The sequence below is a fragment of the Salvelinus fontinalis genome, chromosome 3 (assembly GCF_029448725.1).
Source record: "Salvelinus fontinalis isolate EN_2023a chromosome 3, ASM2944872v1, whole genome shotgun sequence".
NCBI classification, from domain to species: Eukaryota; Metazoa; Chordata; class Actinopteri; order Salmoniformes; family Salmonidae; genus Salvelinus; species Salvelinus fontinalis.
Window position 1 is genome coordinate 18,665,731 of NC_074667.1, and position 26,665 is coordinate 18,692,395.

Sequence of the window (26,665 nt, forward strand, 5' to 3'; positions counted from 1 at the left end):
TTCCATCCCCCAAAAATTGAATAAGCAAAGGCTTAGATTTCTGGTCAAACAGATGGAAAAGGGGTCTTAGAAAACATTTAGCAGAAAAGGTCTTAGAAATACATCAAAACCTCTGAAATAATATCAACATTTATATTTAGTTTGCTGAAAAGGTTTGCCTTCTGTAAGTTTAAGAAACATTGCCTAGCATCTTGTCATTCTGTTACCAAAACCCAACATACAGTAAGTATTCACATCCCTGAGTCAATACTTTGTAGAAGCACCTTTGGCAGTGATTACAGCTGTGAGTCTTTCTGGATAAGTTTCCACACTTGGAATGTGCAACATTTGCCCATTATTATTTTCAAAAGTCGTCAAGCTCTGTCAAATTGGTTGTTGATCATTGCGAGACACCCATTTAGGTCTTGCCATAGATTTTCAAGTAGACTTCATTCAAAACTGTAACTCGGCCACTCAGGAACATTCAATGTCTTCTTGGTAAGCAAGTACAGTGTAGATTTGGCCTTGTGTTTTAGGTTATTGTCCTGCTGAAAAGTGAATTCATGTCCCAGTGTCTGGTGGAAAGCAGACTGAAATAGGTTTTCCTCTAGGATTTAGCCTGTGCTTCGCTCCATTGTTTTGGTATATTTGCACAGGCTTCCTTCTTTTCACTATGTCAAATAGGATAATATTGTGGAGTAATTACAATGTTGTTGATCCATCCTCAGATCTCCTATCACCACTATTTAACTGTTTTAAAGTCACCATTGGCCTCATGTTGAAAACTCTGAGCGGTTTCCTTCCTCTCCGGCAACTGAGTTAGGAAGGACACCTGTATCTTTTTAGTGACTGATACATCATCCAAAGTGTAATTAATAACCACCCTGCTCAAAGGCATATTCAATGTATGCTTTTTTAATTTAACCATCTACCGATAGGTGCCCTTCTTTACAAGGGCATTGGAAAACCTCCCTGGTCTTTGTGGTTGAATCTTTGGTTAAAATTCACTACTCGACTGAGGGACCTTACAGATAATTGTATGTGTGGGGTACAGAGATGAGGTAGTCATTCAACAGAGTGAGTCCATGCAACTTATTATGTGACTTGTTAAGCAAAATTCTTCTCTACTCCTGAAATTTAAAAAAAAATGTAACCTTTGTTTAACTAGGCAAGTCAGTTAAGAACAAATTCTTATTTACAATGACGGCCTACCCCGGCCAAACCCTGACGACACTGGGCCAATTGTGCGCCAGCCTACGGGACTCCCAATCACGGCCGGATGTGATACAGCCTGGATTCAAACCAGGGACTGTAGTGACACCTCTTGCACTGAGATGCAGTGCCTTAGACCGCCTCACCACTCGGGAACTTATTTAGGCTTGCCATGACAAAGGGGTTGAATACTTCATTTGTAAAATGTTCGAAAAAAAACATCATTCCACTTTGACAATATGGGGTATTGTGTGTAGGCCTGTGAAAAAAATGAATTTTAAATTCAGGCTGTAACACAACAAAAAATGTTAAAAGTCAAGGGGACTGAATACTTTCTGAAGGCACTGTATTCAAGAGTTTTTGGAAAACGTGGTCATAAAAACAGAGGGAGATTCTGTTAGTCATTCTGTTACCAAACAAAACAGCTGCACTGTTCTTCGAGTAAATGTGTTTTTGTAAAATGTTCTGTGGAAATTGTTAAAAGTAGTCATTGAGCATAGATTTGTATGGTTTGTTTAACTTTGCTTGGCATACTTTTAAAGTGAAGAATCTGTCTCAGCATTCTGTGAATTGCCCCCCTGTTAATACCCTTTCAGTATAACTCTACTTAGCACATCATCAAGCAAATGAGGTAGAAAGAAGAATTTTGCAATGGCGAACATTCACAGTAAATTAAAGAAAGAGATCAATTGTTTTGCAATCTCCCAAAAGCCCAGTCACTAATGACATTATAAAGAAGTCATACAGAGGGTGCAAACCATTAATGTAATTGATCAAAGACTATAAACTTTATATTTACAATCCAGAGACTTTTTTTCCTGAGAAGTGAGAGATGTTTTTGCCTTTTGTTCTCCACTCATCATCACTGGAAGGTCTCCAAACTCGTTCCCATAAAGAAAGCTCAACCAGCTTTTATGTCCAGCTTAAGTTTCACAAGACGGCCTTTGCCAAGCAAACTTTGGCAGTGTCTTTCCCTGTCTCTTGGCCGCCCCTGTTTCAGTGGCTATAGAAGCCCCGCTGGTGCTCTCCGCTGGATGCCCGTGTTTGCAGATGTCTGTACATAATATCCAGATGAGGAACACATTTCAGCCATCCAGGGGAGTTTATTTATACCCTCTCTGTGATGTCCAATTCAGAGTTACGGCTGTCAGAGGCTGCCTTTGACTGGGATCGATATATAACAGACAGATACACCTAATAATTTAATCGCCCTTCTGCTTTCAAGTGATCTCCAAAACCCTCAGTCTTCGGGGAGCCGCTGACGTAACCGGCGAACCTGCTCTCTGTCTGGACTGCAGATATCGCTTTGAAGCAGAGGCGATAGCCTATTACACCAGATAGAAACCTTTTTTCCTCAAAATCCTTGCTTATCCAAATCTTTACAGCGGGAGGTTGATTTTTCACTGCGCAGTGGACTCACATACTCTTAAAGGCAATATACAGGTAACTCCCGAAATAAAGGAAACACTAACATAACGGGTGTTAATAGGGTGTTGGGCCACCACAAGCTGCCAGAACAGCTTCAATGCACCTTAGCATAGATTCTACAAGTGTCTGGAACTCTATTGGAGGGATGCAATCATACAGGGATGCAGTCATAGAAACCATTCATCAAAAAATCTAAAAATTGAATTTCTTTTGGAAGTGTTCAAATTGGGTTGAAGTCTGGTAACTGACACACACACACACACACCCTTTAAACCCCATTCTCCTCCTTTGAGACGTCTCTTTCAAAGTCACTGAAATCTTTTCTTCTAGCCACGGTAGCCAAAATAACGGGCAACTGGGCATTTTTATACATGACTCTAAACATGATTGGACGTTAATTGCTTAATTAACTCAGGAAGCAAATCTGTGTGTGGAAGCACCTTCTTTCACTATACACTAAACAAAAATATAAACGAAACATGCAACCATTTTTAAGATTTTACTGAGTTACAGTTCATATAAGGAAATCAGTCAATTGAAAGAAATTCATTAGGCCCTAATCTCTGGATTTCACATGACTGGTAATACAGATATGCATCTGTAGGTCACAGACACCGTTAAAAAGAAAGGTGGGGGCGTGGATCAGGAAACCAGTCAGTGTCTGGTGTGACCACCATTTGCCTCATGCAGCGCAACACATCTCCTTTGCATCGACTTGATCAGGCTGTTGATTTTGGCCTATGGAATGTTATCCGACTCCTCTTCAATGGCTGTACGAAAGTTATTGAACATTTGTGTGAACTGAAACATGCTGTCGTACACGTTGATCCAGAGCATCCCAAAGTTTCCAGGAATTGTGTATAGATCCTTGCGACATGGTGTCAGGACCCGGTGCGAGAAACAGTCACTAATAATCGTCAGAACCCAGAAGATGAGGCAGACACAGCAGTACTAGAGATGGTGGTTTAATTAAAGAACAAAATCTTCAGGCAATGAATCTAAATCCACAATGTCCAAACATAAAGCCAAGAAGCACAAAATGGATATCCTCCGAAATACAAAGAAACTCCACAAAGTGGTAAAAACAGCAGGGAAAAACAAACCTCAAAAGACTACTCAAAAATACACAAGAACTAAACCAGAGAACCTCTGGAAAATCCAATAAGAGAATCATATGTTCAGAACAAGGCTTGGGCTGGGGCTGGGTGCTAACATACAAACACTGAGCAAGGAACTGAGGAACACACAGGGTTTAAATACTAACAAGGGAACGACACACAGGTGCAAACAATAATTAGAGCAAGGAAAAACAAAAGGTACAAAAAAGGTGCAATGGGGACATCTAGTGACCAAAACCTGAACAGTCCTGGCCAAAACCTGACACATGGGGCAGTGCTTTATCATGCTGAAACATAAGGGGATAGCGGCAAATGAACGGCATGATAATGGGCTTCAGGATCTTGTCATGGTATCACTGTGCATTCAAATTGGCATCGATAAAATGCAATTGTGTTCGCTGTCCATAGCATATGCCGCTCATACCATAACCCCACCGCCACCATGGGGCACTCTGTTCACAACGTTGACATCAGCAAACCGCTTGCCCACACGACACCATACATGTGGTCTGCGGTTGTAAGGCCAGTTGGATGTACTGCCAAATTCTATAAACTGCGTTGGAGGAGGCTTATGGTAGAGAAATTAACATTACATTCTCTGGTAACAGCTCTGGTGGACATTCCTGCAGTCGGCATGCCAATTGCACGCTCTCTCAACACTTCAGACAGCTGTGACAGAGTGGCCTTTTATTGTCCCCCAACACTGTGTAATGATCATGCTGTTTAATGTGCTTCTTGATATGTCACACCTGTCAGGTGGCTGAATTAACTTTGCAAAAGGAGAAATGCTCACTAACAGGGATGTTAATACATTTGTGCCAAAAATTTGAGAAATAAGCTTATTGTGTATGTGGAACATTTCTGGGATCTTTCATTTCAGCTTATGAAACATTGGACCAACACATTACATGCTGCGTTTCATATTTTTGTTCAGTGTATTTTGTATCCCTCGTTTACTTAAGTGTTTCCTTAATTTTGGCAGTTACCTGTAGTTCTCTCAAACTCCATAAAATGTATTCACCACTCTCAGTCCATGGTACTGTACTATAGTATAGCTACAGTATGTACTGTAGTATAGCTACAGTTGACCCTTTCTATGTTTCAGGCATGTCAAGATCTTTTCAAGACCGTTTGCCTCTGAACTGTCATAACTCAATACAGAAAGTACAATATGGATGTATCAATATCCTTCCACCAAATGCTTTGTTAATGATTAATGTCCCCCATCTCGCTTTCCCTCTGTAGGCTGTTTGAGTACAGGGGCAGAGTGTCGCCAGTGCCTCGAGTGGTGCCAGTTAAGCGGCCTCGCATGGCCATGCCCCTGGTGCGCCGGGTCAAGTCTTTGCCCGTCAAGCTGTTGGCACGCGCTTCAGTCCTCCCCGGCAGCACCATCAAGCAGAAGTGTGAGTTTCCGCAGGCGCTCTATACAATTTATCTAATAAAGTTTGAGACGTCTTCGAGAAAAAGCTTTGACCTGAACTGGCTGGGTTGAACATGAACAACTCTAAAGCCAGCTCTTTTCATCTAGAATAATTTTATATCTGCTTTAAAACAGTCAATTCTAAGATTAAATAATGGATTTCATTTTGTCGGGACAAATAATTGTTATTGTCTTGAGTAATAACCTTTTGCAGTGTTGTTACCATATATACAGCAATCTTCAGAGTGAATGTCTCTTAAAGGCCCAGTGCCATCAAAAACTTTTTTCTCCTGTTTTTTTATATATATTTCCACACTATGAGGTTGGAATAACACTATGAAATTGTGATAATGATGATAATGCCCTTTTAGTAAAAGAGCTGTTTGAAAAGGCCGCCTGAAATTTCAGGCTGTTTTGGTGGGATGGAGTTTTGGCATGCCTGGTGACATCCCCATTTGGTAAATTAGTGAATAGATTAATAAGAAAGAGTTCCAAACCTCTGCCAATGACAGCTTGTTTTCAGTGTTCCCCTCCTCACTCAGACCACTCCCAGACAGTCTTAGCAAAAATTCTTGTTTGAGAAATTGTTCTTTACTTGTTTTTGGTTTCTTTTTGACCATTTTCATTGAAAATAATCACAGTAAGGAACTTCATTGTTACCCAGAAATGATTTGATATTGAGATGAAAATGGCTGCATTGGACCTTTAAACTTAAACACTCTTCTCTGCTGTCCCTTGCCCTCTCTCGCTCTGTCTCTCTCTGGTGTTTTCTGTTATGGTGGGCTCAGCGGTGAACTCCAACGAGCTCCAGGATATCAAATCAGAGCTGACTCAGATCAAGTTCAACATTGACGCGCTGCTCGGCCGACTGGAAAGGATCACAGAGGACAAACACAACGCTGCTGGTGAGTTCCATCTCCATCAGGCCACAAGAAAAATACAACTCTACAGCGCACGCCTCTACAGAGTACTCTTTCTCTATCAGGTGTCAACCAGGAGTCAACCAAGGGTCGAAAATGTCTGTGTGAAAACCAGGGGTTGAAACCGGTTCAGGAAACAAAATCAGAACTACAAACGAAAGTGATCTATAATGTTCCAGAACAGAACTGTTATTTTGAAAGCATGAGAACTGGTTAAAAAAAAATTTTTATGTTACCGGCATTTTCCAGTCCCACAAAAAGCCCTCACTCTGTCACTCAGAAACATATGCCAGTGTCTGCCTGCCTGCCTGCCAGAAAATATTTTCCAGTGTGTGTACCAGGGTGAAAAAAATGGCGCCAGACAACGTTACTAGGAAGATGAAAATGTATTGGACATTTGAGAAAATGTACGTACATATGCTTTCAGATCCGACCTTGCACAGCCAGCGCCATCAATAAACAAGGGATATTGGCCAAATGAGCCAAATTTAATTGTCCTTACAGCCTATACATTTTTTTGTAACTTAACTGGGTTTCGATGTGTAGCATATGCTAAACGTTATAGCCATCTGTAGTTATTTTTTACTTTCTCAAAACAATAATTGTCCACCTCACAGTGTAGCTGTCGGAGATTTGATCACTAAATGCCACAGGGCATTGCATGCATAGGCCAATAGGCTTAGGAGTCCACTGTATGATATTAATATAAAAAATATATATTTACAGTGCCTCAGAAAGTATTCACACTCCTTGACTTATTCCACATTTTGTTGTTACAGCCTGAATTCAAAATTGATTAAAAAAAATTCTCATCCATCTACACACAATACCCCATAATGACATAATGAAGACACGTCAATTTGTCGTGAAATTGTTAGGTTATATTACTTGTTAGATATTACTGCATGGTCGGAACTAGAAGCACAAGCATTTCGCTACACTTGCATTAACATCTGTTAACCATGTGTATGTGACAAATAAATGTAATTAGATTTTTAGAAATGTTTACCAATTTATATAAAAATTAAATACAGAAATATCAATACTTTGTAGAGCACATTTGGCAGTGATTACAGCTGTGAGTCTTTCTGGGTAAGTCTAATGGCTTTCTACACCTGGATGCATACTACTGATGTATACTACTGTTTTCTTTTACTACAGTATTTTTACTATAGTTAACTGTAAATACTACATTCCGGGTCTCTGGCAGCGTTTGGAACTGCCGATCTGCAGTCAAGAACGTTCATCTCAACCCATCCTGCCCTTCAGTCCCTGGACTTTTTGGCCCTGATGGAGACATGATCACCCCAGAGAACACTGCTACTCCAGCTGCTCTTTCGTCATCTGACTATGTTTTCTCTCATAGTCCGAGACCATCTGGTCGTCATGGTGGTGGCACGTCTACTAATTTCTCCTAAATTGAGATTTTCTCTTTTCTCCCTCTCACCTGTCCATCTCCTCATTTTAATTCCATGCTGTCACTTGTCCACTCAAGCTTAACATTATTGTCATCTATCGACCACCAGCTGACCTTGGAGAGTTCCTTAATGAGCTTGACACCTTGATAAGTTAATTTCCTAATGATGGCTCCCGCTCTTCATACTTGGCGACTTCAACATCCCAACGTCTGCCTTCGATTCATTTCTTTCAATATGCTTGACCTCATCTTTACTAGAGGCTGCTCGCCACCTAATCTCTCTGCAGCCTCCCTCCAGGTCTCTGGTCACTACTTTGTTTTCTTTTCTGTCTCCCTTTCCTCCAACCCTAACCACTCAACCCCTACACAGATGGTCATGCGCCATCACAATCTTCGCTCTTTCTCCCACTACTCTCTCCTATCATCTCTCCCTTCTTCTAAATCCTTCTCCCTCCTGTCTCCTGATTCTGCCACTTCGACCCTTCTCTCCTCCCTTTCCGCACCCTATGACTCGCACTGTCCCCTTTCCTCCCGGCCAGCTCGACCCTCCCCTCCTGCTCTGTGGCTGAGTGACTCATTGCAAGCTTACAGAAAAGGGCTGCGGACAACTGAGCAAAAATTGAGGAAAACGAACTAACTTCTGGAGGACCTATCATCCTTTAACTCCCACCTCTCTGCCTTCTCTTCCACTGTATATGCTGCGAATGCCACTTTCTACCACTCAAAAATGTCAAGCTTCTACCTCTAGGAAACTCTTTCCTTAATCCTCCACCGATCCCTCTCTGCGGACAACTTTGTCAACCACTTTGAAAAGAAGGTTGACGACATCCACTACTCATTCACTCAGCCTATTGAGTCCAATGGTCTCACTCACACAGAACTACCCTACGCCTTGACCTCTTTCTCACCTCTCTCTTCAATGACATCTTGTGACTAGTGAGGTCTGGCCGCTCGACAACGCTCGACACCATCCCCTCCCCCCTTCTCCAGACTATCTCTGGAGACCTTCTCCCATTCCTCACTTCCCTCAACAACTCATCTCTGACCACTGGCTGCATCACCTCTGACTTCAAAATGGCCCCAGCCGCTCCCCTCAAGAAACTCGACTCAACTGAGGTCAAAAACTATAGACCTATATCGCTTCTTTCTTTTCTTTCCAAAACACTTGAGCGTGTTGTCTCTGGTCAACTTTTTTGTTTTCGCTCTCAGAACGATCTTCTTGACCCTAACCAGTCAGGCTTCAAGACGGGTCACTTAACCGAGACGGCTCTTCTCTGTGTCACCATAGCATTCTCTGTATACTATAGCACTTTTTCATGTGGGGAGAAGACTGGGGGAGAAACGGCCTCAGAGTGCACACAAGCAGACTAGTAAGCCAAGCAATCCACAGCTGTAGTTAGCAAACAGCACAAAGCCTATACAACAACTTATGTGGTTTGTAAGAGTTGGGAAAAGACAAGCCTGCAGGGAAGTTTGTTGTGCAGCCGGGCCCAGGCAGCCTGCCCAATTTGAATATCCAAGTCTATACACGTCTGGCAAATCAGCTGTTTATGTCTGGTGTAGGCCAAACCACTATGTTGTTTCCTAACAGGCCAAGCAGGGGCACAGAGAAAAGCTGTTTATTTAACATCCTTGACTTAAAAGAATGGTTAGGACATCTATTTAATTCATATTGTAATTCATTTGAGGTCATATTTCATAGAAATCTGGAACAGTGGACAGATACTTTAAATCTCATTCAAGTTGTGTTATTATAACATGACTGGTGTGCAGTTCACATAGTTTCCTTCCCTCATGCCCAAACTGTCCAGTAGGTGTCAGAATTACACAATCAGCCATTGGCTATCTTTCTGGTGTGACGAAAGACGATAACTCTCTCTCTCCCACTTCCTGGTCACAGATTGAACTTTATTGCACTAAAAGCCCCCACATACTTTTCCCTATGATGTGATATACCTTATAGGCTTTTTGACCCTCCACAGACACCTAATTCACTGTCTACACAAACACTGTAACGGTGCTGAGTCAGCGAGGTCCTAGCCGCGTCTCAAATGGCACCCGATTCACTAGGTAGCACGTCACTTGACCAGAGCCCTATTGAAATAGGATGCAATTTGAGACGCAGACCTTTTATATGAGCTGGCATTCACACTGGGTTTATGACCCGATTGGCTGGGCCAGCTGTGCTCCTCTCTCTCAAACACACACACACACACGTCATAAATTCAAGCTGAGTTCAGTGCTCCCCTGTCTCTGACCAGGTGTGGCCTTAAACCACAGGTTCAGGATCAGTATTCGCTTTCTATATATTTAAGTCAAACCGTATAGATGTGAAACACAATTAACCATGGATCAGATGTTTAGGGGTCTACTCTGAGGAGCCCTATATGTTCTAACTAACCAAATGTATGTTTGTCAGTTGTTACTCTGCTGCCTTATTAAATGTATGTTTGCCAGTTGTTACTCTGCTGCCTGTAACGTACTTTTCGTTTTCAAGTAGACTTGTCAATGATGTGACTGGACAAATAGTACCTAGTTGAAGTGCTCTATTGAGAGCAGACACTTACCTCTGGAGCCTTTTTGGGACCCATTCAATCATATTGCGAAACGGTGATGAAAGCATACCAAATAAAATGTATGCACAAGTGCTCTGTGTTACTGGTTTCATGACTTTGGCTCATGACATTTTTAAGGTGCAAACTAGAGAATTAGCCCCAAGTGGCAAGGCTTGTGTGGGAACTGAAAAGGCATGTGGTTAACAAAATGTGCAAAGCACCCAGACACTAAATGAGACACAAAAATGGTTACGATTCAGATAAGTCCAAATTCTGATTCCCTCGAATCAACTTGTCTCACACGTATTTGGTTTTGACTGATTTCTGGTCTTCTAGAATGGCTTAACTTTCTCAGGCATGAGGGTTTCTGTAGCTAAGCTTCATAGCTACAGCTCTAGTGTCTATAGTGCTAATAATGTTCTCCTCAGCCAGAGGTTTTATATTTTCTTGTGACCAAATTTGTATTTATTTTCTTTGGTGGAAGGAGGGGGGGTGGGGGGGGTGGGGGGGGTAAATGTATAATACATTTAGTATGTAAAGGAAAGAATCAAAAATAAGTGAGCCTCCAACCCAGCCATCCCATTCCCCCAACCCCACCCATCCAACACGTCTCCATCCAACCACCCCCCTCCCCCCAGAAAACCCTTCCCATACCACCCCTTCCACATCAAATAAAGTAAAACATTTATACATGAATAGATACAAACAAAATGTATATATGTGTAACATTGCTGCTTCCGTCCCTCTCCTCCCCCAACCTGGGCTCGAATCAGGGACCCTCTGCAAACATCAATAACTGCCTCCCACGAAGCATCGTTACCTATCGCTCCACAAAAGCCTTTTTTTGCATCAGTGCAGCATGCCAGCAGTATTTGTCTCTGATTAACTGACAGATTCAAGGCGCTATCATCGCTAATTAACATAGTAGATGCAATGCACTGAATATTTACATTCATGCACTTCTAAATTAATTGTGTAACTTTGTACCAGAAGCAATTAACTGCAGGGCACTCCCACGTCATTTGAAGGAATGTGGATACCTGATTTAGGTATCCACATTTAACCAGTATTTTAAATTTGCAGCCAGAGGGGGGGAAAAATCTAGACCACCTTTACTCCACACACAGTGACACGTACAAAGCTATCCCTCGTCCTCCATTTGGCAAATCTGACCATAATTCTATCCTCCTGATTCCTGCTTACAAGCAAAAAGCACCAGTGACTCGGTCAATAAAAAAGTGGTGAGATGAAGCAGATGTTAAGCTACAGGTCTGTTTTGCTAGCACAGACTGGAATTTTTTCCGGGATCCTTCCGATGGCATTGAGGAGTACACCAAATCAGTCCCTAGCTTCATCAATAAGTGCGTCGATGACGTCATCCCCACAGTGACTGTACGTACATACTCCAGCCATGGATTACAGGCAACATGGATTACAGGCGACATCCACACTGAGCTAAAGGGTAGAGCTAACGCTTTCAAGGAGTGGGACCCTAACCCGGAAGCTCATAAGAAATCCCGCTATGCGCTCCGACGAACCATAAAACGGGTAAAGCGTCAATACAGGACTAAGATTTAATCGTACTACACCGGCTCCGACGCTCGTCGGATGTGGCAGGGCTTGCAAACTATTACAGCCGGGAGTTGCCCAGTGACACCAGCCTACCAGACGAGCTAAATTAATTACATGCTCGCTTCGAGGCAAGAAACACTGAAACATGCATGAAAGCATCAGTTGTTCCGAACGACTGTGTGATCATGCTCTCCGTAGCCGATGTGAGTAAGACCTTTAAACAGGTCAACATTCACAAGGCCAAAGGGCCAGACGGATTAGCAGGACGTAGAAGAGGTAAACGGGGAAAAGTAGAGACCCAGGCAGGCATATCGCAATATTTAAAAATAAATTGTGTAAAAACTGTTTGGAAAGCAAATGGCTATTGCTGTGGAGATTACAATGAAAAGACTCCAATCTGTCTTTAAATTCTCAACTTAATTGAGTGAACAGTAAGTAGCCTATCTTATTGGCACCAGCAGAGAGCATCAGCCATATCCCCGCATTCCTAGTCGATCGCCAAACATTTCAGCAAAAAAAAACAACGATAAAGCCTTAGGTTCCTATTTTTTATTGCGCTGTTGATGGTAGGTGCACCAGATTCAGCTGCCCTGCGTGCCGGATAGGCGGCGTGTTCCCATTTTTTAACCATTTTGTGTGTCTGGCCATAGGATAAACAACATGGATTTGTACATGAGGCAAAAACAATGCAGTGCGACTCGAGTTTCGCCATAAACGGGAAGACGGTGTCCCTTTTTGGTTAGCAGAGGAATAGTAGAGCGGATTGACGTTGAGAGGTGAACCCTCAGTCTGCTGCTTTCTCCCTCCGCTGAGACTGACCATCAGATGCAGGCCCCGCCCCATCAGCCCAGTAAAATCAAAAAGCGATTTATTTAAATGAAGGCTCACTCAGCTGTACATCACAAGTAATTTAACTTACAATATCCATTGCTGGTGTGATCATATAGCAACAATTCTCTCTTTTATGAACAAGTCTAACAAATGGATATTCTTTCTACAGCTTATCAGTGTACACCCAATATGTCCCCCCTGTTGATGATACTTATTATGCATTATGGTTGAACCTAAAATATTACATGTAACAAAAAAATGAAATAGGATTAAATTTATATGTGAAATTGAATTAAACAATAATGTATGTTGATGCTAATATTATGAAGAATATTTAATTATGTTTCCATTTGATAACAATAGCCTAATATATTCAATAAACTATTGTTTTTGAACAGTTTCACTTAATTCATTCTAATTAACTTAATAATTATGACACACCCCACTAATTGCACTGTTAGTCTACATAACCTGGTTCAAACATTCACTGTCACGCACTGATCTGTTTCACCTGTCCTTGTGATTGTCTCCACCCCCGCCAGGTGTCGCTTGTTTTCCCCAGTGTAATTATCCCTGTGTTTCCTGTTTCTGTGCCAGTTTGTCTTGTATTTTTCCAAGTCAACCAGCATTTTTCCCATTCTCCTGCTTTTTGCATTCTCCTTCTCCTAGTCCTCCTGGTTTTGACCCTTGCCTGTTTCTGGACTTTGTACCCACCTGCCTGACGATTCTGCCTGCCTTGACCACGTGCCTGTCTGCCATTCTGTACCTCCTGGACTCTGATCTGGTTTTGTTCTTTTGCCTGTCCACGACCATTCTCTTGCCTACCCCTTTGGATTAATAAACATTGTAAGACTCCAACCATCTGCCTCCTGTGTCTGCATTTGGGTCTCGCCTTGATAGTACGAACTGGCCATGACAGACCCAGCAGACTTGGACCATCTCCGCCAAGCTATCTCCCTACAGTGAACCACCATTAGGAGACATCAGGAGTTGCTACAGGGCCTTTTGGAAGGGCTCAGTTCCTTGACAGAACGCCACGCTCATGGGTTAAAGGCTATTATAGAGCAAATCAGGGAGTTAGCTCAGACTGTCTGCCACCTCTGAAAATTGCCAATCACCAAGTAATTTTTTCCCTCTCTGTGGTGAGTTTGTACAGCCTATCCTGAGTCTCCGTGAACCCCGTTTACCTCTTCCAAAGCGATATTCGGAGAATCCTGGTACCTGCCGGGGTTTTCTTTCTCAGTGCTCGCTTATTGAGCTACAGCCATCTTTGTTTTCTTCAGACCGATCGAAGATAGTGTATATAATTACGCTAATGTCGTGAAGGGTGCTCTCCTGGGCTACGGCAGTTTGGGAACAACAATCTGCCATTTGCGGTCATTTGGAGGAATTCAAGGCAGAGATGAGAAGTTTGAGTCTCCAGTAACCGGGAGAAAGGTGGCCAGTAAACTGCTTGACTTACGTCAAAACTCCCGTAGTGTGGCAGTCTACGCAGTGGACTTTCGCACGTTGGCTGCCGAGAGTGCCTGGAATCCGGAGTCTCTTTTCGATACTTTTCTGCACTGATTATCTGAGGTAAAGGATGCTGCTCGGGAACTGCTGGTGGACCTCAACTCTCTTATCGCCTTAACCATTCAAATTGATGGACGCCTAAGTGAATGCAAGAGTGAGAGGAGGTCTGGTCTCGACCACACTCGTGCACCCGATATGGCGCGTTCACCTCGTATGGAATCCAGAATTTTCCGAATGCTGCTCTTCCGAGGGGAGTCGAAGTCACCCGAGCGCTCTCGTGAATCTACGATGGGTGAGTTGGATACTCCTGAGCCTATGTAGTTGGGAAGAACTAAGCTATCAGTTTGGTAGCGCACACAGAGGATGAATAATAACTGTTGTCTGTACTGTGGAGTGGCATGACATTTTATAGCTACCTGCCCTATTAGGAAACCCTTGTCTCTAGTGGGTACCAGTACTATGGTGAGTCAGACTGGGAGTTCCCTAATTCCCATCACCCGCACACCCCTTTTTGCACTTGTGCTGTGGGTAGACTAATCTAAGTCTTTCGAAGTGCTCATTGATTCTGGGGCTGATGAATGTCTTATGGATGCCACGATATCTTCGGAGCTTGGTATTCCCACTCAGCCTCTCTCTGTGCCCATGGATGCTAGAGCACTGGACGGCCCCTCTATAGGGGAAGTCACCCATAGTACTGTACCCGTTCAATTACGGGTTTCTGGTAACCACAGTGAGACAATACAGTTCCTAATCATTGCATCTCCCCATGTTCTGGTTGTTGGGATTTTCTTGGCTACAAAAGCACAATCCTGTGGATTGACTGGACCACAAGCGCCACCCTGGATTGGAGTCCTTTTGCCATTCCCTACATAAGGGATGCCGATGGCATTTCCCGTATGATTGATGATGATGTCCATATTGCAAATGTACAGTCCCTTACTAGACATCCGCAAATGTTTTTAAAATAGGCCGCCGGCCTCAGGTTGTGCCCCAGAGCCAGATATTCCAGGAAGTCATGAAATAAAGTCTCTCGGAGATTTGGCTTCCATTTTATATTTTACACTTTTGGTCATTTTTCCGCTGTTCTGGAGAATTCCACCAGATGGCGACTGGCTACTTATTGCAAATGGACAAAACATCACCAAAGTGACATGGCCATTTCTCCTAAATGGAAAAGATAAAACTCGGTGAGCGCAGGTTTGGCCAAATGGGCTTTTAGCCCAGAAACAAGATGGCGTCAACACCTGAACGCTTTTTGAGTTAAAGGCCATTTTCTGGGATTAAAGGTCAACGGTAATAGAGCTCTAATTTGACCGCTTCACATCAAAGTACATGAACCTACGGTGTAAGGAAAAAAGAACCAGCCATTTATTTATCGTAATTTACGAGAATGGTTAAAGAAATATTTTTTTTTAGTTACATATCCAGTTGTGGCGTGTTCAGACGAATCCGTTAAGGCGGGTTTCGTAACTCTACGTGATTTCTGTGATTTTCTGAACTCACACACAATGGGGAAAGACACAGTGAGGCTTTCAGACACAAAAAGCCTGCAATAGTTAACCTCTACTTCATCACCATCCCTGATCCGGGATCATCCTCATCAGTAAAAAGCTGACTAGCATAGCATAGCATAGCGCCACAAGTAAATACTAGCATATAAATATCATGAAATCACAAGTCCAATACAGTAAATGAAAGATACACATCTTGTGAATCCACATCTTGCCATCATTTCTGATTTTTTTAATGTTTTACAGTGAAAACACTATGTATTTCTATTAGCTAACCACAATAGCAAAAGACTCAACCGCATATTTTCACATTTTTTTTACCGCATAGGTAGCTATCACAAAACCGACCAAATAGAGATATAATTAGTCACTAACCAAGAAACAACTTCATCGGATGACAGTCTTATAACATGTTATACAATAAATCTGTTTTGTTCGAAAATGTGTATATTTGAGGTATAAATCAGTTTTACATTGCAGCTACAATCACAAATAGCACCGAAGCAGCAAGAATAATTACAGATAGCAACGTGAAATACATAAATACTCATCATAAAACATTTATGAAAAACACATGGTGTACAGCTAATGAAAGATAAACATCTTGTGAATCCAGCCAATATTTCCGATTTTTTAAGTGTTTTACAGCGAAAACACAATATAGCATTATATTAGCTTACCACAATAGTCAAACACACAACCGCATTTATTCACCGCATAGATAGCATTCGCAAAAACCAGCAAAAGATATAAAATTAATCACTAACCTTGACCAACTTCATCAGATGACAGTCTTATAACATCATGTTTCACAATACACTTATGTTTTGTTCGAAAATGTGCATATTTTGAGCTGCAAACTGTGGTTATACGTTGTGAATATGTAGCATCGATTCACCAAATTATCCGGAGTGATTTGGACAGTCACCTAATCTGACCAAATAACTCATCATAAACTCTACTAAAAAAATACATGTTGGACAACAAATGAAAGATACACTAGTTCTTAATGCAATCGCCGTGTTAGATTTTTAAAAATAACTTTACCATAACAAACAGCTTACGTTATAGCGAGACAGCGCCCGCAAAAAGGAAGGAAAATAGGACTAAACATTTTCCACAGAAATACGAAATAACATCATAATTGGTTCTTACTTTTGCTGAGCTTCCATCAGAATCTTGTACAAGGAGTCCTTTGTCCAGAATAAATCGTTGTTTGGTTTTAGAATGTCCTCTTCTCCTGTCAAATTAGCAACCTTAGCTAGCCAAATCTTCACCTAACGCATAAACGTTGAATAATCTGATAAAACTATATTGAAAAAACATACTTTACGATGATATTATCACATGTATCAAATAAAAATCAAAGCCGGAGATATTAGCCATCTATACCGAACGCTTTTCAGAAGCCAATGCTGATGTCCTTCCCCGCCTTGGTAGACAAAGGAAATTGTGGTCACGTCATTCCAAGAGCTCTTGTTCGACCTCAGATCAAGCTAGACACCCCATTCCACCTCCCACTGCCTGTTGACATCTAGTGGAAGGCGTACAAAATGCATGTATATCCATAGATTTCAAGCAATTGAATAGGAATAGCCTCGATTTCAGATTTTTCACTTCCTATCAGGAAGTTTGCTGCAAAATGAGTTCTGTTTTACTCACAGATTTAATTCAAACGGTTTTAGAAACTTGAGTGTTTTCTATCCAATAGTAATAATAATATGCATATTGTACGATCTAGAATAGAGTACGAGGCAGTTTAATTTGGGCACGATTTTTTACAAAGTGGAAACAGCGCCCCCATATTGACAAGAAGTTAACTGCGTTCGAACTATCAAAGAACTGTCAGACCTAGAGCTCTGAAACTTTAAATACGTTCTAGAGCTTAAGTCGATAAATGGCATCACCGTAGTCTCTAAGCCATGTAGAGTTCAAGGAGAGGTCCCACTTGACCGTAGCTCACTCTGTCTGACCGCAGCGAATGTGCAAATAGCAGGCCTGGAATGAAGCCTGACTAGTAGTGATTTAATGATGCTTTAGACATATTGCAGCCTCTGAGTCACACAGAGATTCGTTGTTTTTGATTGGCTCATCGGGGGGAGGTTGGTGGACAAGCCACAGTTATTCTAGCTGTGTGCACCGGTTAATGTAGTCTGTCACATCCAAGTTTCTCCCTAAGGATAACATGGGTTTGCAGGTTATGCTCTAACTCTGCTTCTGTGTAGGCCATTTTCAAAATTCCCTTTGCCACGTGTTCAGGGTCACCTGTACCTCTACAGATATCAACATGAAAAGATTGAATGGTCCCCTTCATATTCTAAAGGGGAAATGGTAATTTTACCACCAAATAGGGCTGAAGTCCCCAAATAGGGAGGCTTAACCTCTCTTGGGTAGGGGGCAGTATTTTGGATGAATGAGGTGCCCAATGTAAACTGCCTGTTACTCAGGCCCAGAAGCTAGGATATGCATGGTAGTATTGGATAGAAAACACTAAGGTTTCCAAAACTGTTAAAATAATGTCTGAGTATAACAGAACTGATATGGCAGGCAAAAACCTGAGGAGGAAGTGGCATTCTTTTGAATTGAGTGGTTTTCCATTGAAAGCCTTTACTATTGAAATACCTAGATTGCAGTTCCTATGGCTTCCACTAGTCTTCCACAGTCTTTAGACATTGTGTCAGGCTTTTATTCTGAAAAATGATTAAGAATGACATTTTCTGAGTGGTCGGTCGAATGAACCAGAGCTTTTTGCATGCACGCCCTCCGTTCTTTTTCCTTTGTATTGAATACACTCACAGACTTCATTCAAACAGTTTTAGAAACCTCAGAGTGTTTTCTATCCAACTCTATTAATAATATACATATATTAGCAACTGGGCATGAGTAGAAGGCAGTTTACTCTGGGCACCTTATTCATCCAAGCTACTCAATACTGCCCCCAGCCATAAGAAGTTACAGAAAGCGCTGTGAATTTTGGGCCTGCTCTGAAATATGTGATAGTTGGCTTCTAAACGAGTTGGAAGTGGGTTTGGTGTCAGAATGATATCTTATTGACTGATGGACACTGATTTGATTGTTGACTTTTGTCCATTTGCAACAAGTTTAAACAGTGATAAACCATCACCAAATTCACATGCTGAAATCACGGTCATCCCGAGTTCAACGGGCCAGTCAATTGGGCATTTCTGTAGTATATTAGAGCATGTCAAATTTGTAATGTAAATGCCCATTGTAAGACACTGCAAATGGACAGCCGTGCACCTGGAGATCGGAACGGGTTACCAGGAGCACATTTAAAATGTTTGTTTTAATGCCTTTAGGGGGGTGCAAGGGGACCGAGGCCGGGTAGGGAGCTCCCCCCACCCGTAACCATCCAATAGGGGTAGTGGCAACGGTAAAGTTTGGTGGAGGAGGAATAATGGTCTGGGGCTGTTTCTGTTTCAGCATGACAATGCCCCTGTGCACAAAGCGAGGTCCATAAAGAAATGGCTTGTCGATCAGTATGGAAGAACTTGACTGGCCTGCACAGAGCCCTGACCTGAACACCTTTGGGATGAATTTGAACACCGACTGCGAGCCTGGTCTAATCACCCCACAATAGTGCCCAACCTCACTAATGCTCGTGGCTGAATGGAAGCAAGTCCACTCAGCAATGTTCCAACATCTAGTAGAAAGCCTTCCCAGAAGAGTGGAGAGTGTTAAAGCAGCAAAGGGGGGACCAATTCCATATTAATTTTGGAATGAGACGTTCAATGAGCAACTGTCCACATACTTTTGGTCATGTTGTGTAGATGCCACCATTCCACAATGGAAGACATTGATCTGCAGCCATTGCATGATACTATTACAAGAGCGCAAAAGCCCTATACACCATAAACCTGTAAAATCCTGGATATTGGTATGAATATAACAAGATTCAACAACTGAGACAAACTGAACAAGTTCTACAAACATGTGACTAACAGAAATGGAATAATGTGTCCCTGAACTCAGGGGGTTAAAATCAAACGTAACAGTCCGTATCTGGTGTGGCCACCAGCTGCATGAAGTCCTCATGTACTGCACCAGATTTGCCAGTTCTGGCTGTGAGATGTTACCCCACTCTTCCATGGCCCTAGCCCTCACCCTCCGATCCAACAGGTCCCAGACGTGCTCAATGGGATTGAGATCCAGGCTCTTTGCTGGCTATGGCAGAACACTGACATTCCTGTCTTGCAGGAAATCACGCACAGAACGAGCAGTATGGCTGGTGGCATTGTCATGCTGGAGGGTCATGTCAGGATGAGCCTGCAGGAAGGGTACTACAGCGTTGAGATTGCCTGCAATGACAACAAGCTCAGTCCAGCGGTGCTCTGACACTGCCCCAGACCATGACTGACCCTCCACCTCCAAATCGACCCCGCTCCAGAGTACAGGCCTCGGTGTAATGCTCATTCCTTTGACGATAAACGAGAATCCGACCATCACCCCTGGTGAGACAAAACCGTGACTCGTCATTGAAGAGCACTTTTTGCCAGTCCTGTCTGGTCCAGCGACAGTGGGTTTGTGCCCATAGGTGACGTTGTTGCCGGTGATGTCTGGTGGTGACCTGCCTTACAACAGGCCTACAAACCCTCAGTCCAGCCTCTCTCAGCCTATTGCGGACAGTCTGAGCACTGATGGAGGGATTGTGCGTTCCTGGTGTAACTCGGGCAGTTGTTGTTGCCATCCTGTACCTGTCCCGCAGGTGTGATGTTCGGATGTACCGATCCTGTGCAGGTGTTGTTACGTGGTCTGCCACTGCGAGGACGATCAGCTGTCCGTCCTGTCTCCCTGTAGTGCTGTCTTAGGCGTCTCACAGTACGGACATTGCAATTTATTACCCTGGCCACATATGCAGTCCTCATGCCTCCTTGCAGCATGCCTAAGGCACGTTCCCGCAGATGAGCAGGGACCCTGGGCATCTTTCTTTGTTTTTCAGAGTCAGTAGAAAGGCCTCTTAAGTGTCCTAAATTTTCATAACTGTGACCTTGTCTTAACTCCTTATGGCTGCAATATCGTTAACGGGATGATATGACAACAGCCAGTGAAAGTGCAGGGTGCCAAATTCAAACAGAAATCTCATAATTAAAATTCCTTAAACATACATGTATTTAATCATGTTGTTAATCCCACCAAAGTGTTCGATTGCAAATAGGCTTTTCAGCGAAAGCACCACAAACGATTATGTTAGGTCACCACCAACTCACAGAAAAATTCAGCCATTTCCAGCCAAAGAGAGGAGTCACAAAAAGCGCAAAGAGATAAAATGAATCACTAACCTTTGATGATCTTCATCAGATGACACTCATAGGACTTCATGTTACACAATACATATGTCTTGTTCGATTAAGTTCATATTTATATCCAAAAACCTCAGTTTACATTGGCGTCATGTTCAGAAATTCCTCCAAACTTTCCGGAGAAATTGCAGAGAGCCACGTCAAATAACAGAAATACTCATCATAAACTTTGATGAAAGATACATGTTTTACATAGAATTAAAGATACACTTGTTCTTAATGCAACCGCTGTGTCAGATTTCAAAAAGCTATACGGCAAAACACAATATTTAATCATCTGAAAACAGCGTTCAGCCACAAAAGCAAGCCATACAGTTACCCGCCAAATTGTGCAGTCAACAAAACTCATAAAAAGCATTAGAAATCTTCACTTACCTTTGCTGATCTTCGTCGGAATGCAATCCCAGGACTCCCACAAGAAATGTTTGTTTTGTTAGGTAATGTTCATCCTTTTTGTCCAGGAAGCGCGTTCACTAAAAGCTGACAATGTCCAAAAGTTCCGTAACAGTCTGTAGAAACATGTCAAACGATGTATTGAATCAATCTTTAAAATGTTTTTAACATAAATCTTGAATAATGTTCCAACCGGAGAATTACATTGACTTCAGATGAGCAATGGAACAGAGCTCCCTCTCATGTGAACGCGCATGGTCAAAGAATGGTCAGGTCTGCAATTCCCCTCTCATTCGGCCCCCCTTCACAGTAGAGGCATCAGACAAGGTTCTACAGACTGTTGACATCTAGTGGAAGCCGTAGGAAGTGCAAACTCATCCATATCTTGCTGTGATTTCAATAGGATCTTGGTTGAAAATCGACCAGCCTCAGAATTTCAACTTCCTGTTTGGATTTTTTCTCTGGTTTTTGCCTGCCATATGAGTTCTGTTATACTCACATACATAATTCAAACAGTTTTAGAAACTTCAGAGTGTTTTCTATCCAATACTAATAATAATATGCATATATTAGCAACTATGACTGAGGAGCAGGCCGTTTACTCTGGGCACCTTTCATCCAAGCTACTCAATACTGCCCCTGTTTTAGATTAACTATCTTCAAAGTAATGACTCGGGACGTTCGGGTTTGATATGAAAGCTTCTTTAAGTAATAATACTTGTTCACGTTACATTTACAAACTTTAGATTCTACAGAACAATGAATAATGAGTTGCTAGCGGAAAGGAGTCAAAATGATCACCTGTCAATTGCACTTAACTAGCGTGTTCACTCTCTACTTCCTGTCGCAATGCATTCTGGAACTTGCAATCAATAGCCTAATTCAATACTAATCAGTACAAAATATGTATGTAGTTCTCTCAATCTCCAACACACAAATTCTAATACAATTACAAATATCTTTAGATAGAGCTCGATGAATTAACTTAAACATTAACTCTGTAACCCATTAAAGTTACAACATCATCCCCCCCGATGACTGTGTATTTTACACACTTTCAGTGGGGTGGACTGTGGTGTATCACAGCGGTGTGCTGACTTTAGATCCAGCAAGTAGTCTCTTCGCCAACTGTTCCAGAAGCTGGTCACAAGTCTCTGCCTGTACTTCCATCTGCGTGTCATTTCCTCCTTGTTTAACGTTGGGCGCTGAGTGTCAGCTGGAAATGGCTTTGGAGGCAAAGAGGTTAGTATTTTACACACCAGGAAGTGTGCTGGGGTCAGGGGTTGTGGTTCATCCACTTCATTGTGCACGAAGGTCAGAAGCCTAACATTTAGAATAGCTTCAACCTCTGTCAGGCCTGTGCACAGCTCTTCAAAGTTCAGTGAAGCTCTCCCAAGAACCTTTTGCAGGCATGTTTTCACTGACCTGACGAGTCTTTCCCAGAATCCAACCCACCAGGCTGCTCGCTCGGCGATGAACCTCCAGGTGATGCCCCTTTCTGAGAAGAAAGCCAAGAGTTGGGGCTCTTCGATTGCCTTCCACAGCTCTTTCAAGTCCTGATCAGCTCTCTTGAACGTTTTTGCATTGTCTGAGTAGATTACCTTGCATAATCCTCTCCTTGAGATGAATCCTTTTAGAGCTAACAGGAATTTCTCTGTTGACTGATCTGAGACCAGTTCCAAATGCACTGCTCTCGTTACAGCACAAGTGAACGGTGCAATGTATGACTTCTTTACAGAACCATTTTCTTTCACATAGAGCGGTCCTGCAAAATCCACACCTGTGACTTCAAATGGTGGCGATTCCGTTATTCTGTCTTTTGGTAAAGGCGCAGTGACCTGCTGTCCGGCCCTTGCCTTGAATCTCTTGCACACTATACATCTTGCCACTGTGCTCTTGACTAGCTGCCTAACACACAAGATCCAGTATCACTCTGATTTGTACTAGTGTCTCTTGCTCCAGAATGCATCACCTTCTCATGGTGGTACTGTATCAGCATTTCTGAGTATCTGTACTTGTTGGGCAGAACCCATGGGTGCTGGACTTGGATGCTGGACATGAGTGCTGTATTTACCTCTTCTGGAACCTTGTTATCATCAGTCTCCTCGGACTGATTGTGTGATGTCAGAATTCTGGGTCTATTCCACCATAGCTCGCTCTGTGTCAAGTTTCGAACAGTTTGTCCTCTTGTAGGGAGGTCAGCTGGATTAGTTTCCCCTTCAATATGTGACCATGACTCTGGATTAGTCAAGGACTGGATCTCCGTCACTCTGTTCGCAACAAACCGTTTCCATTTCTGAGCTGAGCTGCAAATCCAATACCGATCATTGAGTCTGTCCACATTTTGATCTGGTTTTCTTCCATTTTTAGTGTGGTCATCAGGTTGTTTGCTAGTCTCGCTCCAAATCACAGCTCCCATGAGCTCCAGGCGTGGCAGCGTCATTTTCTTGAGTGGGGCTACCCTGGACGCGACTAGACTTGTTGTTTCCCTGTCTTGTGATTCACCTTGCAAGTAAGCTACTGCACTGTAAGCCCTTTCACTTGCATCACAGAACACGTGTAGTTTCAGGGTGTGGCAATTCGGTGGCCGCATGTCTGTTCTGTACCACCTTGGTATGGTGAGCTGGTGTAACTGGGGTAGTTCTGAACACCACTGTTGCCATTCTCGTGTCAGATCAGGTGGTAATTCTTCATCCCAGCTGAGTTCCCTCTCCCACATTTCCTGGAACATGCACTTGATCCTGATGGTGAAGGGGGTCAGGAAATCAAGAGGGTCGAAGAAACGTGCAGACGACTGCAGAACACTTCTCTTTGTGTTTTCCTTTTGCTTTAGAATGCTCAGTAGCGGCCAATCAAACAAAGTCGTCTGTTTCCGGTCTCCATACTAAACCTAAAACATTCAGCACTAATCCTTGTGTTTCTAGCGTCAACGGGTGGTCAGTTGTCGTACTCTCCTCCCATTTTGTTTTCAATTCAGGAGAGTTGGTCATCCACTTGCAGAGGTCCATGCCTGCAATCGACAGCATTCGCTTTGCAGTTGTTGTCACAAGATAAGCCTCTTCAACATTGCGTGAACTTGCAATGAAGTCATCTACATAGAGTGACTCAGTATCTCTACAACTTCTGGTTGTTCTGTTTCATATTGTTTCAGGTGCTTCCTGATTGTAGCTGCCAGCAAGAATGGACTTGGGGAAGCTCCAAATACCAATCTTTTCATCCTCAGCACACGCAGCTCCTCTTCATTTTCTCCCCTTGGTGGGCCTGTGAGCCATAGAAATCTCACGGCGTCTCTGTCTCTCTCTGCTAGGGATATCTGCAGGAAAGCTTTCTTGATGTCTGCCATGAATGCGATCTCATGTAGTCTGAACTTTATCAGAGCGCTGAGCAGATCCGGATTCATGTTTGGTCCTGTGAGTAGACAGTCATTGAGGGATGGACAGCCATCTTCATGGGACGAGGCAAACACCACTCTCAGTTTTGTCGTCACCTTATCTTCTCGGAGTACTGCATGGTGAGGTAAATAGTATTTTACGTTGTCTGCGCTTGATGCGTTGTCCTTGGGCACGTCCTCTGCCATATCCTGTTGTAAGTAGTCCTCTACTACTTCATTGTATCTGCCGTACAACGTCACATCCTTCTTCAGTCTTTTCTTCAGACCTTCAAACCGTTTCTTGGTGATTCTATAGTTGTCTTGGAGTTCTGACATTTCTCGTTTCCATGGCAACTCCACGTGGTATCGCCCATCTTTGAAGGTGGTTGTTTCCTCGAACCTCTGTTGAGCCTTGTTTTCCTCTGGGTTCTGTGTTTTCTCGCTTATAATACCCAGAGACTCAAGCTCCCAGAATGCATGCAGTTATTTGGAGACTAGTGTGTCTTCATCAAGTGGGATGAACATACAGGTTGCCTCAGCGACACTTGACATAAACACGGGTCCCTGCACCGACCATCCAAAGGTGCTCTCTAAAGCAACCAGTGTCTTCGTCAGTCGCTCCACTCTGCCTGATACTATCTGCCAGTAGTAGTCTGCTCCTATCAGGACAGAGAGTTCAGGATCATTGTCATCTCCTGGAAAGTCTGCGAGCTGCAGTCCCTTTCTATTGAGCTCATGTCAAATCTGTTCACCAGGAACCTTCATCACAGCTGTGCACACTTGTGGGGTTTCAATTGCCTCTATCTCTATTCTCTGCTGTTTGTCCCAGACATTCTCCAAGATGACTTTCACTATGTTGCGTTGGGACGTTGCTGGAGCAGAGGGGCCAAACGTGTGAAGACTGAGTGCCTCTTGTCTGATTACTGGTAGCTTCAAGCCCTTTACAATGTTTTCATGTATGAAGCTCCTCTGACTGCCTCCATCTAGTAAGAAACGAGCTATCTTCCTGCCCGATGGGCCTTCTACCCATGTGTTACGAATCCCTTTGGCCCGACAGTCTAGGGGGGATGGTAACGAGACCCGTAACATAACTCATGCAAAGTGTAACAGTGACAAAGTAACGGTGAGAACGAAATAACACAGACAACTTAATTACCGTCAAACACTCAGGGTTTATTTCTAAATACACGGTAAAGGGGGGCAGGAAAAGGGGCTGAGCTGGACCCAAGGAAAGAAATAATAAGTATCCAAAAATACCCTTAAGTTAGACTAGCCTACTATACCAACAGCTAACTAACTAACCAAAAATACAGTGGGTGGTCCGCCCAGGTCTAACTAGTGTATTTAACCACGTTTACCTACGGGTAGTGTATGCCCAAGGGCGACTTGTCTGGTTACCCCCTTTTCCCACCATCAAACAAACACTCAAACACCATAACCAAAACAATACTCACAGGTGGGGACAAAGTGACATGTAGTTGCAAACCAAACAAGAGATCTACAGACATATGGCATGTACAGAGAGATTGAGCTCCAGAGAAAACAACTGACAGGGTTTTTAAACCAAGGGAAAGGGAATGTGATTGGGTAGGAGAAAAGGAGCAGGTGTCTTCTGATTAGCGACTGATTGGGGAATGATGATTGTCACCTGTGAGTAGGGAGAAAAGAAATACACACAGGATACACACAGAATACCACACACGTAACACCATGCCTTTGCCGTTTGTAGCAACACAGTGTTCTGTCCATCTGGTTTCATCTTCACTGAATGGGGAATAACTGAGGAAACAACAGCATCTGCAGAAACAGTTGGGGGTTGCACCTCACTCCTCTTACCGGTACACACAGCAATGTGATGTCTGCTTCCACATGTTGCACATGACACATCTTTGACTTTACAGAATTTTGCTATGTGTTTCTGTCCTAAACATACAAAGCATCTTCCCATTTTCTTTAGTTTCTCTTTGCGTGTAGCAATATTGTGGTCAGGGCAGTTTTCTGATTTGTGGTCTGCACTGTCACAGAATAGACAGTTTTGTTCCTTCTGGCTGGCTGTATGCAGCAGATGGCCTGTTGTCTTTTTGTTTTCATTTCATTGGAGGAGCA

General features: G+C 42.9%; 1 protein-coding gene across 3 annotated transcripts in view; it reads left to right on the forward strand.

Annotated features, from left to right (window-relative positions):
- raly (RALY heterogeneous nuclear ribonucleoprotein) overlaps window positions 1-26,665 on the forward strand; it is a 154,363-nt gene that overhangs the window by 116,528 nt on the left and 11,170 nt on the right. For all 3 annotated transcript variants that reach the window (XM_055908357.1, XM_055908369.1, XM_055908361.1), the window contains 2 exons: window positions 4,983-5,140; window positions 5,946-6,062. In XM_055908357.1, coding sequence (XP_055764332.1) covers window positions 4,983-5,140; window positions 5,946-6,062 — 275 coding nt within the window. The remainder of the gene's footprint in view (window positions 1-4,982; window positions 5,141-5,945; window positions 6,063-26,665) is intronic.